The sequence below is a fragment of the Solanum pennellii genome, chromosome 10, assembly GCF_001406875.1.
Source record: "Solanum pennellii chromosome 10, SPENNV200".
In the NCBI taxonomy this organism is placed as follows: Eukaryota; Viridiplantae; Streptophyta; class Magnoliopsida; order Solanales; family Solanaceae; genus Solanum; species Solanum pennellii.
In genome coordinates, this window is record NC_028646.1 from 4,527,632 (window position 1) to 4,543,109 (window position 15,478).

At 34.9% G+C, this 15,478-nt stretch overlaps 1 protein-coding gene across 7 annotated transcripts; it reads left to right on the forward strand.

The window, feature by feature from the left end:
* Positions 1 to 847: 847 nt before the first annotated feature.
* LOC107002246 (mechanosensitive ion channel protein 1, mitochondrial-like) lies at positions 848 to 15,035 on the forward strand. 7 transcript variants are annotated; one of them, XM_027912393.1, is made up of 9 exons: positions 906 to 988; positions 1,163 to 1,253; positions 1,591 to 2,410; positions 2,507 to 2,784; positions 4,591 to 4,691; positions 7,258 to 7,365; positions 12,050 to 12,352; positions 14,404 to 14,539; positions 14,672 to 15,035. In XM_027912393.1, the coding sequence occupies exons 3-8, from the start codon at positions 1,674 to 1,676 to the stop codon at positions 14,503 to 14,505; spliced, it is 1,629 nt and encodes a 542-aa protein (XP_027768194.1). In that variant the 5' UTR covers positions 906 to 988; positions 1,163 to 1,253; positions 1,591 to 1,673; the 3' UTR covers positions 14,506 to 14,539; positions 14,672 to 15,035. The 7 variants fall into 7 exon arrangements, with proteins under 7 accessions (XP_027768192.1, XP_015055674.1, XP_027768195.1 ...); XM_027912391.1 differs by lacking the exon at positions 1,163 to 1,253 and having other exon boundaries at positions 848 to 988; positions 1,582 to 2,410; XM_015200188.2 differs by lacking the exon at positions 1,163 to 1,253 and having other exon boundaries at positions 848 to 988; positions 1,582 to 2,410; positions 12,131 to 12,352.
* Positions 15,036 to 15,478: the final 443 nt, after the last annotated feature.

The following is a 15,478-nucleotide window of genomic DNA, read 5'->3' on the forward strand; positions in this document are numbered from 1 at the left end:
GCGTGACACTAATATTAGATACTTCTATGCCATGACGAAAAAGAGGGTTCAAAAGAAGCATATCTCGAACATCTATATGAATGATTAAATTGGAGGCACAAGAGAGAGCCTATTTTGTTTTAATCATTTTATAAAAATCTAATTTGATCACTCAATATCTTATTATTGTCCATAAATAGAGTTATCATGAAAAAGGACCACTATTAGCTCAACAACAAAGCTTTACCTCTGTGTGATTGTGATTGACAATGAAATTGAGTACATCTTGAAAGTAACATCAGATGACAAAGCTCTAGGTATTATGGCTTAATTTAACATAATTGCATTATTTTATTCTATTTTTTTTTATGTAAGCAGAATTTTATTGTTGAATGAACTTATAGACCTATGTTCCTTTTCACTTGAATTATATGTAATTTAAATTATGTTGAAACTTATTTTATGTTAGGTTGGAATTTGATTTAAAACTATTTTTTTTTAACATTTTAAATTTATTTATATTTATGTTATGTTGGAATTTTATCTGAAAGTATTATTTCTTTTTTGAATTTATATTATATTTTTATCCTAATTTATTTACTTTAGCATTATTAACTTATTGTTTTACATTGCATGCCAGCCATTTTAAAATTAGAATTGATATTTTTTTAATTGAATATGTTGTCCACAATCTTCTTGCAACATGTGTATTTTATTTTTTAAAATTAATTAAATTAAAATATTATTAATATGAAAAACATGTCTTTTTTTAAAAATTAATTAAATTAAAATATTATATGAAAAACATGTCTTCTTTTTTTTTTTTTACAATATTAGTTACATATATTTATGTTTATTACTATTAATAACAACTTAACTTGTTTTCCAGAAATGTATATATGTTAAATATCTAATTTAACATTATTTATAAAAGGCACCTTCTGTTTACTTTGCGCTTTAACTTCTCTGCTTCTACAGTTCCTTTAATGGTGAATTGTTGCTCTTTATGGTGAGTTCACTTTGAAAATTTTTTCTCATCTTGTTTGGTGTATTGTTGCATCTCTTGTTGATGTTTTTCATTTTTTATTTTGTTCAAGCTTTTCAATTTGAGTTCCAAGTGTCTCTATTGCATGCTATATTTTCATAATTCTTTGTTTAAAGTTCTAAGTGGCGCTACCAACAGGATTTTCTCCATATCAGGCTCGAACTCGAGATCAGTGGTGGAGCCAGAAATTTTTTAAAGGCTTCTAATAATAGCAACTTGTTATATTAAGGTGTCCAAAATAGGTTATTTAATCATTTCGTATATCATTTTACTTGTAAATACGCTATTATGTTTCGGACAAAGGGTCTCCAATTTGGACATCCTTGACACTACGTGGCTACGCCACTGTCTGAGACCTCTGGTTAAGCATGAGGCACTTCTGCATCAAGCCTTTTAGTGTTTACCATAGCTAGTGTATACATATTACATATATGTTCAGTCAACTTTCTCATTCTCTTTCACCAAACATCCAAGCAGAAGTGATCCTTTTTAGTATTTGTTTTGAATTTTGTAAAGATTTATTTGTTGTTACCCAATTGTAACTTTTGGCTCAATAGTTGTTGCAGATTGAAGATGAGCATTGTTGGTTGGTTGAAGTTAGCATAATTTCATTTGAGATACACATTTCTTGTTCAAAATCTACACATTGATGGCTGCTATCAACTTTTCAACTTTGAAGAGACCCCTTAATTCCTCTTTTGAATTAGCAAATCAGATTGATGTCAGACCTTCATATGCTTGCATTAATGGTAATCTACAATTTAGAGAACCCACCTATTCAAAAAATTATGATGCCCCAAAATGTTTTAAAATAAGGGGTACACATTCTGCTAGTGTGACCAGTCATGTTACATCATATCTCACTGATAATAAAAGTTTGAGGGGAAGTAAATCAATTTTTGTGACTAGCCCCATTTGGAATAATCGATGGTATTCGTCGTCTGTTAGTAGTAACAGAGATACTCCTAAAGGTTCAGAAGTTTCAACTGGTGCAAGTGCAAGTGGGTTTGTTATGGATACAGGTGATGTAAGTGGAAGTGAGTGGGTTGGAAATATTAAGGAAGCTTGGCGAACTGCCGTAGATGCTGTGACTTCTACGGGGGGAAAAGTGAAAGAGGCATCTTCGAAAATGACTCCTTATGTTGAAAATGTGCTTGATGCACACCCTTATCTAAGAGATGTAATTGTTCCTGTTGGTGGTACCTTAATAGCTTGGGTGGTGCTTCCAAGACTTTTGAGGAGATTTCACGAGTATGCGATGCAAGGATCAGCTGTTTTGTTGCATGGAAACTCCATATGGGGGAAGTTTTCTTATGAGAAAAGTATTTGGGGTGCTATGGAGGATCCCATTCGATATTTAATCACTTTCATGGCATTTTCACAAATGTTAGTAATATGTTTCTTACATTGTTTATCCCATATTATTTCTGTTTGATATTCTATCGGTTTTGTCTTTATAGTTGGAAGTATATCTATGTGCAGTGCTGTGATGGTGGCACCACACACTATTGCGTCACAATGCCTTCTCCCGACTTGGAGAGCTGGTTCTATTCTTTCATTTATCTGGTTTCTACAACGATGGAAAACAAATGTGATCAGCAGAGCTTTGGTTGTCAAGGGTCTTGAAGTAGGTGAGCGTGATCAGTTGTCGACTTTGGACAGAATCTCTTCCATTGGCCTCTACATCCTTGGGTTAATGACTTTAGCTGAAGTTTGTGGAGTAGCTGTACAATCTATTTTGACCGTTGGTGGAGTTGGAGGTGAGATTTCTTAGCTTGGTTTGCACCTGCCTTGTTCTATCATCTATTCGCTAGAAATGTTCCTTCAAACAAAAGGTCACCTTAGTTTGATAAATATTTGAATCTAGGGGAGGCAAAATTAACCCATAAACATGATCCGCGCTAGTCTGAATGGGTGAGTGACACCCCCCCATTTATTGCAAATGGATTTTTTCAGGCACTGTCTAACCATGGAATCTTACTAGTGTAAGTTCTTTAGCTTGACGGAAGACACACATAATCACTAGCAAATTTGACGGTTGCTGTATTTGGTTCTGTCACCAGGATCCTAGATAGGTAGGTGTGAAGGACACATATTAGGGTAGAAAAGACTTTCCTATTGTCTTACTTGGGGTAACTGGTGTTTGGGATGGTATTAGTTGTATTATTGTAATTCTTTTTCTTTTAATCATTGTTTTTTTAATAATAACCTATTCTAGTATGTTGTTTATGGTACTTCGATTATTACATAAACTTATTGTTGTTTTTGCTACTTTTGCACTGTTCCTTGTTTCGATTCTCTTTATTGTCTTCTTCTTCTTCTTCTTTTTTTTTTTTTTTTGTGCCGGGTTTTGTTGCACTTGAGCCAAGGTTCTTTCGAAATCAGCCTCTTTACCTTTGTGAGGTAGTGGTAAGGTCTAAGTACATTTTATCCTCCTCACACCTTACTTTTGTGGGATTTCATTGGGTATGTTGTTGTTGTTGTTGCACATCTTTTTGAATTTAGGGTGTTTAGCATAATTTTTACTTTGATCTGGTATTGAACTCCGAAAAACAAGTTTGAGCGTAGAATTTTTGAAAAATCAGGATTCAGGAATTTGGAGAACACCAAAAAGTTTTTCATTTTACTCCAAATTATTCATAAAAATGCAAAGACAACTCCAACTTGTATTCAAGGCTAAACACAACTCCTCCACTTTTCAAAAATCATTTTACACATTGTAAACAAAAACTACTTTTAAATACTCAAAATTTTCAAGACCAAATGCCATACTGTAATCCTAGAAGGTCTAACTGTTCCTTGTCCTCATTTTCCTTTCCGCTCATTTTATTCATAGTAGTCCGAAGTTCTTTAACTTTGTTATCCTTTTTAGTGCTTAAAGTTTTACAATCAAGCATTTTTCCTTTGGTGTCTCCGGTTGTAGTAGTTATTGTCATTTTTATTAATTTACTTTTTTCCTGTGTGTGTGGAACTGCTGTGAGTTAGCTTTTGACGTATCTTCTAGCATTGTGTGGAGAAAAGTTTCTCCATCATTCTACATAAGAACACATGTTAATCATGTTGTTTTTACATTTTACTGAGGACGTATTAACTTGGAGAATCTTGACTTCCCAGAGTAGGAGTGGGACCAAACAAGTGATATACAACAGTGGACAGATTTGCTTATTGGCGGGCATGTGAAAATGTGCATAAATTTTGAAATAATTTATTCAGGAAAATGTTGGGTTCTGTAGGGCCATGAGGAGTCATAGATATTTACCAGACCCATCCAGTCATGGTTATCCACTTTGGTTAATTTTATCAGTTTTCTACTTGTCCAAAAAAGAAAGAAAGAAAAAACATTAATAGCAGCAAATAGCAATCATTTTTTTGAAATTGGTAACATATAGCAAATAGCAATCATGTCAACAATGATACTAATACAAATGATATTAGTTTGTGCTGGTATATTGTTGTATATGAAGATGCAATGTGGACAATGATTGATTGGAAAATTATAAAAGTTATTTTAATTATCCCTCGTTTGTGTTCCTATTCACTCTTTGCCTTTTTTATAAATACTGCAGGGGTGGCTACTGCTTTTGCTGCTAGAGACATCCTTGGCAATGTTCTTAGTGGGCTCTCCGTACAGCTTTCACGACCTTTTTCAGTTGGTGACACGATAGAAGTATGTCAACAGTCTTCTTAATTGTTACTGAAATTTCTTTCTCCTTTTGTTTTTCTTGAGAGTATCTAAGGATTTGACACGATTTTATGCAAAGAATTAGAAATGCATAACTAGCCTTTATTAGTATATTAAAAATACTTTTGGATTGTTTAGATTAAGGCAGAATGGTGGATACTGAAATACTGTTTGAAGACTAACTTTGCACATTCTACTTTCTCGAAAAAAAAGAGATTAAACTTAGCACATTTGACCAAGCATATAAACTATGTATTCAAGTCTTAGAGCTACATCCATTGGCATGATATTGTAATGATGACGTAGTTAAGGGAAAGGGTGACTGAAGAAGATATGGAATGAAGTGTCAAATATATGAAGGCGACTGGTGTTGAGCATGGTCCTGACAAGTTGAGTGAAAAACTGGAATCTCAGTGTCCATCCTCAGTTTCTAAAGTTATTGTTTTACTGATTGACACATTCTAGAGTATAGTTAGTACTGCAAGTTGCATTGGCTTTAGTGTAAATACTGTTGTGTAGCAACATTCACACGGATGAACTAAGACGCAAGGAAACGGATGGACTATGATGCAGGGACACAGATGGATTATGACTCAACGACTTACATTTAGAAACAATCACATAGATGGACTGCGGCACAAGGCATTATATTGTAGTGGGTGAGACAGGCAATGAAGTAGTACATTTATGCCCTAGGCCTTAAACCAAATCCTGCTTGCTATCTGAACTTGAATGGACAATTATTTCAAAGGTACATTTCTGATGCATACGTGCCTTAATAGTGTTGATGGAAAATAAAATGATATTTAATTATTGTAAAAATAGGAATAGATATATACAATCCTACTTAGGATAGAAATAAGATACGAATAGGATTAGGAATAGTCTTACAAATAGAAAAAGTAAATAGTATCCTATTCGGTTAAGGATTGTATTGTAATGCCTATAAATAGGGTTTTTGTGTAATAATGAGACAAGAATAAAATAATATTATTCTCCTATATTTCTCACTTGGTATCAAAGCCTTTATGGTCTTGGTAAATAATCAAAGAGCTTCCACTGCCGGTGGATGGCTATTACCTATATATTCCGCTCGTCTGGCCAATAATTATGTTAACTAAAGTGACGTCATATGCATGAACCCCATATTCAGGGGAAGAAAACTCAGTCAGACAGGTCATCATGCGTCAATATCTGATGACTTTCTAGGGATGTTTTGTGTCAACCCCATATCCGTTTGTATTTGTTTAACACCGTGCCATCTTTCTGGTGACTACTTTTTCATTTTTAATTTGTGTAGCACCATGCTGTACTTCTGGTGACTACCTTGCATCTCAGGGCTACTTCTCATATTTTATTTGCATAGTATTGTAGATTTTACCAAACTACTTTATCCTATCTGAGTTGCATAGCACCGTGTCTCTTTTCAGTGACTCCCCAAATTTGATTTGCATAGTTCCATTCGTCTTTACGGTGACTCCTCAAATCTGATTTGTGTAGGGTTGTGCCATCATTCCGACCTTACCCATATAATCTCTTTTTCAGTTGAGTTGTGTCATCATTCCGATCCTACCCATATTATTTCTCTTTTTCAATAGGATCATGTCATCAATCCGACCTTTCTTATATAATTCTTATCTTCCAATTGGGTCGTGTCATCATTCCGACCCTACCCATATAATTTTATTTCTTAGATTGCATTGTGACCACCTTTAGCATCAAATCTAATACTCTAGCATATGAGCATTTTTTGGCCAATTTTTTCGGTGACTTTCTTGTTTAATATTGACTCGTCCATTGATTCCATCCTGATCTATATATCTTATACTAGATTTTTGAGCACTTTCAAGCGACCGTTGCATTGTGATGGAGCAACCACCTAATTTTGTTGCTCAGGGGGAGCTTAGTAGTCTTGTATGTCGATTGTGTAAGTCACTCTATGGTTTGAAATAGTTTATACAAGCTTGGTTTGGGAAGTTCACTGTAATTTATCACTCTGTGTTTTATCGATATTATGCATCAAATCCACAATTTCATGTGAAGACTAAGCACATTGAAATTGATTATCAATTTTGTGAAGTCGAGTGATCAATTTGTATCTCACCAGGCCCCTAATCAGCCCTCATATTAAATTACATTTGTAACAGGTTAGGTATATATGATAGCTTGAGGGGGAGTGTAAGAATACAGATAGGTATATACAATCCTACTTAGAATAAAAATAAGAATAGGAATAGTCATAGGAATAGGAATAGGAATAGTAAATAGTATTCTATTTGGTAAAAAATTGTATTGTAATGTCTATAAATAGGGTCTTTGTGTAATAATGTAAACAACAACAATTCAATAATATTATTCTCCTATATTTCTTACAATTATGACCTGAAATATGGTTTAACAATAAAATGGTACCTAATTGAGAATAACAAGAATATTTGTATCAACAACAAATTATAATTGTGTTCCTAACCTACAGAACTCGTTTTTTTTTTTTTGACAACATGACATTTAATATATTCTATGAGTTGTTTAACAGAAACTACTTTTGCAGGCTGGATCAGTGGAAGGTCAAGTGGTTGCAATGGGGCTTACTAATACATCATTGTTGACTGTAGAAAAATTCCCTGTTATTGTCCCAAATTCACTATTTTCCAGTCAGGTGAGTTTTCTTAACTATTCCTTTTTTGATGAAACAACTGGGATATTATTAAGTCATCCAGTAGATGCAAAGTTACAACAGGAGGGGAACTGTGTTACTCGATTGCTTGAATTCTCAATGAATTCAAGGATCGGATTGATATTTCTCGATTAACCTCGAGAAGACAGTTGAATAAGAAGAAGAATTTAGAGAGCAATTCTGTATTTTCATATATGATTGTACAGTGAGTTGATTACAAGCTCTCTAGTAATTGAATGACTAAAATGTACAACTATTGATTCACTAATCTGACAGATTTCAGTTATATCTGCCTAACTACTTTCACTGTAGTTGTCTAATAGAATTAACTACTTTCTGGAAGGCAAAATCTAACTCTAACTCCTTCTTTGTGTATCAGTACTCCCTTCTAATAAAAGATCCTCGTTCTCAAGGATTAAACAAGGGAATCTTGTCTTCAAACAGTTGCAAACACCATCTCAGGGTCAGGACAATAAGGATTGAACAAATCAATAGTAGGAGGATGAAATATCTGAGAAGGCACTTCATAGCATCTTTTTAACGACGACACATTAACAGTAGGACAGAAGTAGGCAACAAGAGAAGTGTAAGCCAGCGGACCAACTCTCCTAATGATCTGGAATGGGTCATAATACTTAGCACAACCAACTTGTGGGAAGAATGGTTAGAAATTGTGGCTTGCTTGTAAGGTGCTGAAATTTGTAATACACCCAATCTCCTACATCAAAATGTCTATCACTTCTATGAGAGTTGGCCTGTTGTTTCTTTCTTAGCTGAGCTCTCCTCAAGTGATGCTTCTGCAGTTGAAGTTTAAGCTCTCTATTCACCAATGTACCATCAACTTCAGAAGAAGCTGGTTCACCTGGTAGACAAGGGAGGTCCAATGGCGGAGGTATTCCATATAGTGATTCATAAGGAGTTGTGTGGATTGCTGAATGATGATAAGTTTTATACTACTACTCAGCCATTGGTAAGCAAGAAAACCAGTTGGAAGCATCATCATTGCAATAACACCTCAAGTAGGTCTCTAGGCATCTGTTGAGTACCTCAGTTTGCCCATCAGTCTAAGGGGGATATGCTGAAGAAGTATGAAAGAGAACCCCTTGCTATATAAAAAGTTCCGGCCAAAAGGAACTTAAGAAAACAACATTTATATCACTAGTAATAGCATCAGGCAACCCATGTAGCCTAATAATTGTGTCCAAAAACACCTTATCAACAAATTGAGCTGTATAAGGGTGTTTGAGTGGAAGAAAAGGACCATATTTGTTGAGTCTATCCACTACCACCAAGATTAATTATTAACCCTGTGACTTAGCCGACCATCAATTAAATCCATGCTAATTTGAGACCAAACTACATTAGGAATAGGCAACGGTTGTAGTAGGTTTGTTTCGCTGGAACACATCACGCTTCTGTATAAATTCCTTCACCTCCTCTCTCATATTCTTCCAATAGAACAATGTCAATAGTCTTTGGAGAGTAGCTTCAACACCTGAATGACCCCCATGTGGACTAGCATGCCATAAATTCAAAATGTCAGTCCTTGAACTCTGCACTTTTCCAATGACAAGTTTTACCTTTCTGCTCACTTGACCTTGCATCTAAGTGAACTACCTATGAATATCAGGGTTTGCCTGTAATTCTTCAATGAGTTGTTTGAGCTCTTGATTTGAGCCCAGGTGACTCTTGAAAGTGCACTTGCCACTTTGTTCTCAATCCCTCTTTTGTACTCAATAGTGTAATCAAAGGGCGCCAACTTGGTTAACCATGAGAGTTGTGAGTTTGTGTGTAACTTCTGCTCCATTAGAAACTTCAAGGTCTTCTAATGAGTCCTATGAGTATATGCAATCCCTTTTTTGAATGGTACCCTGTAACTTTCAATGTTGTATACCCAAAAGAGCCATTCAAGGCATGCATAGATATCTCCATGTGCTCTACTGGTTGAGTTAGTTCTAGATGGTTAAGCACTTCCTTCAGTATCTCCACTTCTTATTCCTCCACTAGATCATGTAGTTCATCAGTTTCTTCTAAGTCTAACAGGTATAAATGTTTGGAATTTTTACACCTATGTCCAGACATGTACTTCTCACAACAGAAGTAACAAAGGCCCTTTGACCTCTTTTCAATTTTCATTGATTTCCTCCGGACTCAGTGTCTTTCTAGTCACTCCTCTAGAAAAATTAGCCCCAGGTGTAGGTAAGATAGACTTAGCATGGGTAGATTTTTGATCCATAAACCTCCTTGAATTCGTGTGGTGTTGTTTGTGCGCTGGTTGTCTAACAACAACTAAATAAGCCTTGTGCATTGTTGCAGTTCTTTAGACCCGTGATAATGAGGTGGGGCTAGTGATCTTCACAACAATGTTTTTACTCATGTTTGAACCCTCCAATAAAGCAACTGATTGCATTCTCTTGTGACAAATCACCCTAGTCACATTAAACACTGACTGATATTCCTTAACACTCCCCACTTATTTGATCTTTCTTGATTTCCTCCATGGGATCATCAAAATCTATCCCAAATTTCTCAACCATAGCCATCACATACTCATTCCAAGTAGTTGGCTGTAAGTACTATTTGTATCTCATGAAAGAAAGATGCCATTGGATGGCTTCTCCTTCCAGTTGCATTGTGTTGCGTTGCATCTACTCTTACCTTTTCCTTTGCAGCTACGTTCTCCATGGAAAAGAATTGTTCAATCTTGAACAACCACGATCTTAAGTCTTCTCCTGAAAACCTAAGGAATTCCATTCTGGACCATCTTGAGAAGTTCGAATGATGGGTGTTGTAATTGGTAGGATTCATGGGCCTGTGAATTCTCCCTTTAGAATTGTGAATTCTCTCTTCAGAATGCCTTGCAGTCTAAGGACCATCCTGTTCCATAGGAGGTTATTCCCTCATAGATTCTCGATAGTGACCAAATGTTCCTACAATTACATGAACCACTTGATCCAATCTCTTCACATTTGTAACTTCCCCTACCAAAGTATCCATTTTCTCTGCCAAATGTTGTATCATTTCCTTCAATTCCCCCATTTCTATTGGAAATTATCGGTAGACCTTGTTCCTTTTGCCATTAAAATCCAAGGATAGACTGACTCTGATACTAATGTTACTCGATTGCGGGAATTCTCAATGAATTCGAGAATTGAGTTACTGTTTCAGGAGTAAGTAGTAACCTCGAGGAGACAGTTGAAGAAGAAGAACAATTAAGAGAGAAGAAGGGAGTTTAGGAAGAGAGAAAAATTCTATATTTCCATGTATGATTGTACAATGAGTTGATTACAAGCTATATAGTAATTGAATGACTGAAATGTACAACTATTGATTCACTAATCTTACAGAAATCAGTTAAAACTGCCTAACTGCTTTCACAGTAGTTGTCTAATAGAATTAACTACTTTCTGGAAGGCAGAATCTAACCCTAACTCCTTAATTGTGTATAAAACTGTCAGCTCAGTAAACACAATAAACTTATAAAGCTAAGGAGCTGTTTAGTTCCATCTACTCTTCGTCGTTGTTTGGGGAAGTTATCACTTTTGGGAGAATTTTTACCTGAGATCTCTACCTAGTATTAACTAGCATGGTCGTGAGTTGCTACACCTAAGTACTAGCTACTATCCTACTGCATATAGAAGCTTTAGATGACTTAAAGATGTGCCTTCTTCGTTCAATAAGGGGTAGAACTGTCCAGATATCAGTGTACGATTATATCTTAGTTCCCTTAAAAGGTGTTTTCTCTAGTTTTACTAAAGTGAAGTTATAACAAGCTACTAAGAATATAGTCTATAAGTGGTTAGGAGGCTGAAAGTGCTTATTTTTTTAAAGAAGGTGTGGTGTTTTACCAAACCATTGGGAGAAATTAAGTGCTTTTGGGGAGTAGCAGAAATTGTTTATCATAAGCTAAAAAAGTAGCTTCCTCTGTAAGCAATTTTGAGAAAATACACTTAGAAGCACTTTTTAAAAGCTTAGCCAAACACTTATTGCTACTCAAAAGTGCTATTTAAATTTATTGGCCAAATACATATTGTTTCTCACCAAAAGTATCTTTTTTGACAAGTACATTTCAAAATAAGTTGATTCTAGAAGCTCTTCCAAAACATGCTACTAGGTATATCTTGTTTAGCCAAGCTTTTAGGAGGCAAAAAATGCTTATTTTAAGAAAGTGAGATGATTGGTTAAGAGTCCGCTGCTAAAAACTGGTATTGTCCATTTGTCTTTCTATACCATTTGATTCTGTCTTGGCTGTGATCATCTGGAGAGCGGCCCTCTAATTTGGATAGTAGTTGTAGCAAACTGTTTAGTTCCCAAAATTGGAAATTCCTTCTGAACAATGGTGTCCATGCATTATTTTCCCTGTTCTGGGAGATAGTAGAGTATGGTCAGAGGCTATTGAGATGAGAGAAGGGATTCACTTTGGAGAGTAGTGTTCCCTGTCGATTTGTCCTTCCAAAATTTAATTTGAATGCTATTACCTGCTTTGTAGCTGCATTGCTTGGTTAAAAACTTTAAATCATCCCACAACTTTTCTATGTGAGCACATTCTGTAAGCAACAGAAGAAAAAAGAGGCACCATACTGCTACTTGTCTAGAATTATGACCTTGAAAGAGAGATTTTATGCTCCGATATTTACTTTTTTAATAATTCTCTGTTCCCCTCCAGACCCTGAAAAATAAAAGTAAAAACAAAAAAAAACAAGATAAAAGAGGAGGAGAATTTGATCGATTGGTGCACAAACTTCAGGTGATTGTGAATAAATCACGTGCTCAATGGCGTGCCATGGTCACTACAGTTCCTTTCCAAATTGAAGACTTTGATATGATTATCAAGATATCAGATGATGTGAAGAGCATGCTCAAATCTAATCCAAATGTTTTCTTGGAAAAGGAGGCACCATACTGCTACTTGTCTAAAATTGAAAAAACATATGCAGAGCTAACTCTTGGGTGCAACTTAAGATATGCGGTATGCTTCTCCTTTTCAGTCGTTTCTACTATCATTGTGAAATTCATTTGATATATAATGCTTGAGCTGTATGTCTACTTTAACAACTAGCACACTATAAATCAATTTATCATGTGTATGATGCTGATAGCAAGCGTTCTTCAAATTTTGATTGGTGTAAGTTCAGTTATGGTGGTTTCTGCCAAAACCTATATAGAACCCACCCAAGGCCCCCTTCTCAGGAAAAAAATAATTAAAATAACAAAATAAAAGAAACTTTAATGGATAAACAAATTAAAAAATGTAGGAAGAAATAGAGACAATTATTGACAAGTTTAAATGAACAATTGGAGGTATTTATTCTTTGCCCACTTACATGTTGCTTCCTTTTTCCTTGTTAAAGTGGAAAAGAACTTAAGTCATCAAAAAAAAAAAAAAGTGGAAACGAGATTGGATGCATTGAGAATAAATTATCTGGTAAGGGAAGGAGAAATTACTTCTAGCAAAATGGAATTGTTACTACCAGTCAGAGGGAAGGGAGATTACGCATAAGAAACTTGAGGCAGCATAATATAAGTTTACTTATAAATTTTCTGTGGAGACACAGTTTTTGGAGGAGCAAGCTTTGTGGCGATAGATGATTTATGTTAAATATGGGAATGAGGGACAATGGTGTTCTAAAATGGTTACATCTCCTTTTTGAGTTAGTGTCTGGAAATTCATCAGGAGACTGTGGCCCTTGCTTGCAAATAATTTCAGCTACAAAGTTGGAAATGGGGAGAAAACATCCTTCTCGAAGGATAACTAGATTGGTTCCCAACCTTTAAAAGAAATCTTCGCTGACATATTCAGTCTGTCTTAGATACCTAATGCAACAATTCAAGAAGTTTCGGAACCACAGGGGGGAATGTCAATCTTAGAAGATTCTTAAGTGAATTGGGAGGTCAATAGGACAAATAAACTTTTCTAGCTCCAGGAGCAATCTCAAGGAACCACAACAAATGAAGATAGATTGTTTTGAAGCAGCACACGAGAAATTTACACAATTAAATTAACCTACGTTGCTTTAAATGGCACCGGACAACACATAAATGTTTGGCCTTGGAAACATATTTGTAAAGTATATATACCATACAAGGTGGCTTCCTTTACATGGATAGTTGTTAAGGAGGTATGCCTGACATGTGATTACCTGAGGATGAGGGAATGTAGACGTAGTTGTGCTCAAGATGTTATCTATATGGAAGGATTCAGAAAGTTTTGGATTTGTGTATATGCATGAAAGATATGGAATGGGTTATGCTAAAAGCTACTGGAAAACACTTTAAAAATGCTGGAACAACATGGGATGGGAGGGACTGTGAGGCAAAAGAAATGGTGAAAAAAAATCTGGTGTACGATAAGGAAGGGAAGGAACTTGAGATGTTTTAAAAGAAGTAGTTCTATCCAGAAATTTGATCTTTTACTTTCATTTTTGGTGTACAGAACAACTTTTACAAGATGTAGTGTCCCTTTAGACATCATTGGATCCTTGAAATAAGAACAACGATGCATATTTATTTTCTTTTTTTAAACTTGCAGATAGCTTCCAGCATAGCCTTTGTGTTGAAGGTATATAATGTTGTTACGTAAAAAAGAAGATGAGAATATCTGGAGGTAATATGTTTTAGAAACATTTTTAGAACTTCTTAGGAAAAAATGTTTACAGTAGATTTAATCATCTAGAAGAACCTAACTAGGTTACACGGACTCTGCATTTCGTTATTTTTTCAAGTTTGGACCTTATAATTGGCACCTCAAAAGTTGATCACAACAAAAAAAGTCAGTCTTTTATCCTGAGGTCTGCCTTATGGTTTCTGTAATTAATACACAACAAGATATAATTTTTAACAAATGCTGATGTGATCTTAGTGTTAGAGTCTGTGTGTTCGCTGTGTATCTCACAATTTCGATGTGCAATTGTATCGGTGATCAATTTTCGCTTCCAATGTTACTCTTCTATCAATTGTTCAATGATCTTGTTTATGGGTTTCTCTTCATTCAGCTTATCACAGTCTTTTTTGTATTTTTAGAGCAAGGACAAATTATTTTCAGCACATCAGGATATTCTTCTGCAAGCAGTACGAATAGTCAAGCAACATGGCGGCACACTGGTTGATCCTTGGAGTCAGTGATTTGTATTCGAACGAAGTTGTCTTAAGTCTTGAGGTTAGCTTTCCTTGATATGTCTTTTTTCCATCTGCTCAACACATTGTTGTACAGTTTTATGTAATGATTGAAACATTAGCTTGTGAATATTTCTACCCAGAAAAGTTTATAAGTTCGTTTTTTGTATTGCAGCAAAGAATAGCGCATTTGGAAACGGATTAACACTCTCACACACACCCCAATTGGATAAAAATGAGGTCGATAGAGAAAATCAAAATTGGTGATGTGTTTTAATAGCTTATGTAATAGGTCAATGCTCTGAGTATATATGTACAAAATAAGAATTTCTGAAGCTGCATAAATGACCTCTTACTAAATGTACTCATTTGAAAACAACAACTTTCTGCTATAGCAAACATAAAAATTATATTTGTATGTTATAGCTATAGTTTGTATAGTTGCGCTCCATAACAAATTTAATGTTTGCTATGGAGCTTTTGATTTGTATGATTCGCTACAAATATTCAGTTTTGTACAAAATGTTCAATTTTGTGTAGATTCATTTATACACTGTAATTTGTATAATAAGATTTGTATTTGTATAACTATAATCATAATTATATAGGACGAAAATATATGTATTTGTATTTATATATACACTTTTCTTTCGCTTTATACAAATACAAACATATTTTATATATTTTGTACCAAAATGGCTAATTGTGTACCGAATTGAATGGCAAAAAAAAGAATGACTATAACATTTAATTTGAATTAATAGTTTGCTATTTCATACAATTTTTCCTCCTAAAAAATGCAAATCTCTGAACTAACTGTAGACATTGAAATTTTGTGGGACTCTACTAGATGCGTTCAATTCGAGTTGAGACATTACAAATTGTGTTAAACTCAAATAAAGATTCTTGGAGGCTACTCAACCCTAAATCCTAGTTTATGCCTATATGAAGGGTACTAAATTCCCTTAAAAGGCATCTCAGA

Bases quoted from the DNA above. Each gene is read 5' to 3' on its own strand.
- LOC107002246 (XM_027912391.1), top strand. From the start codon at position 1,674: ATGGCTGCTATCAACTTTTCAACTTTGAAGAGACCCCTTAATTCCTCT. The intron at 2,411-2,506 runs GTTAGTAATATG...ATCTATGTGCAG, and splicing joins TTCATGGCATTTTCACAAAT to TGCTGTGATGGTGGCACCAC. The intron at 2,785-4,590 runs GTGAGATTTCTT...TAAATACTGCAG, and splicing joins GACCGTTGGTGGAGTTGGAG to GGGTGGCTACTGCTTTTGCT.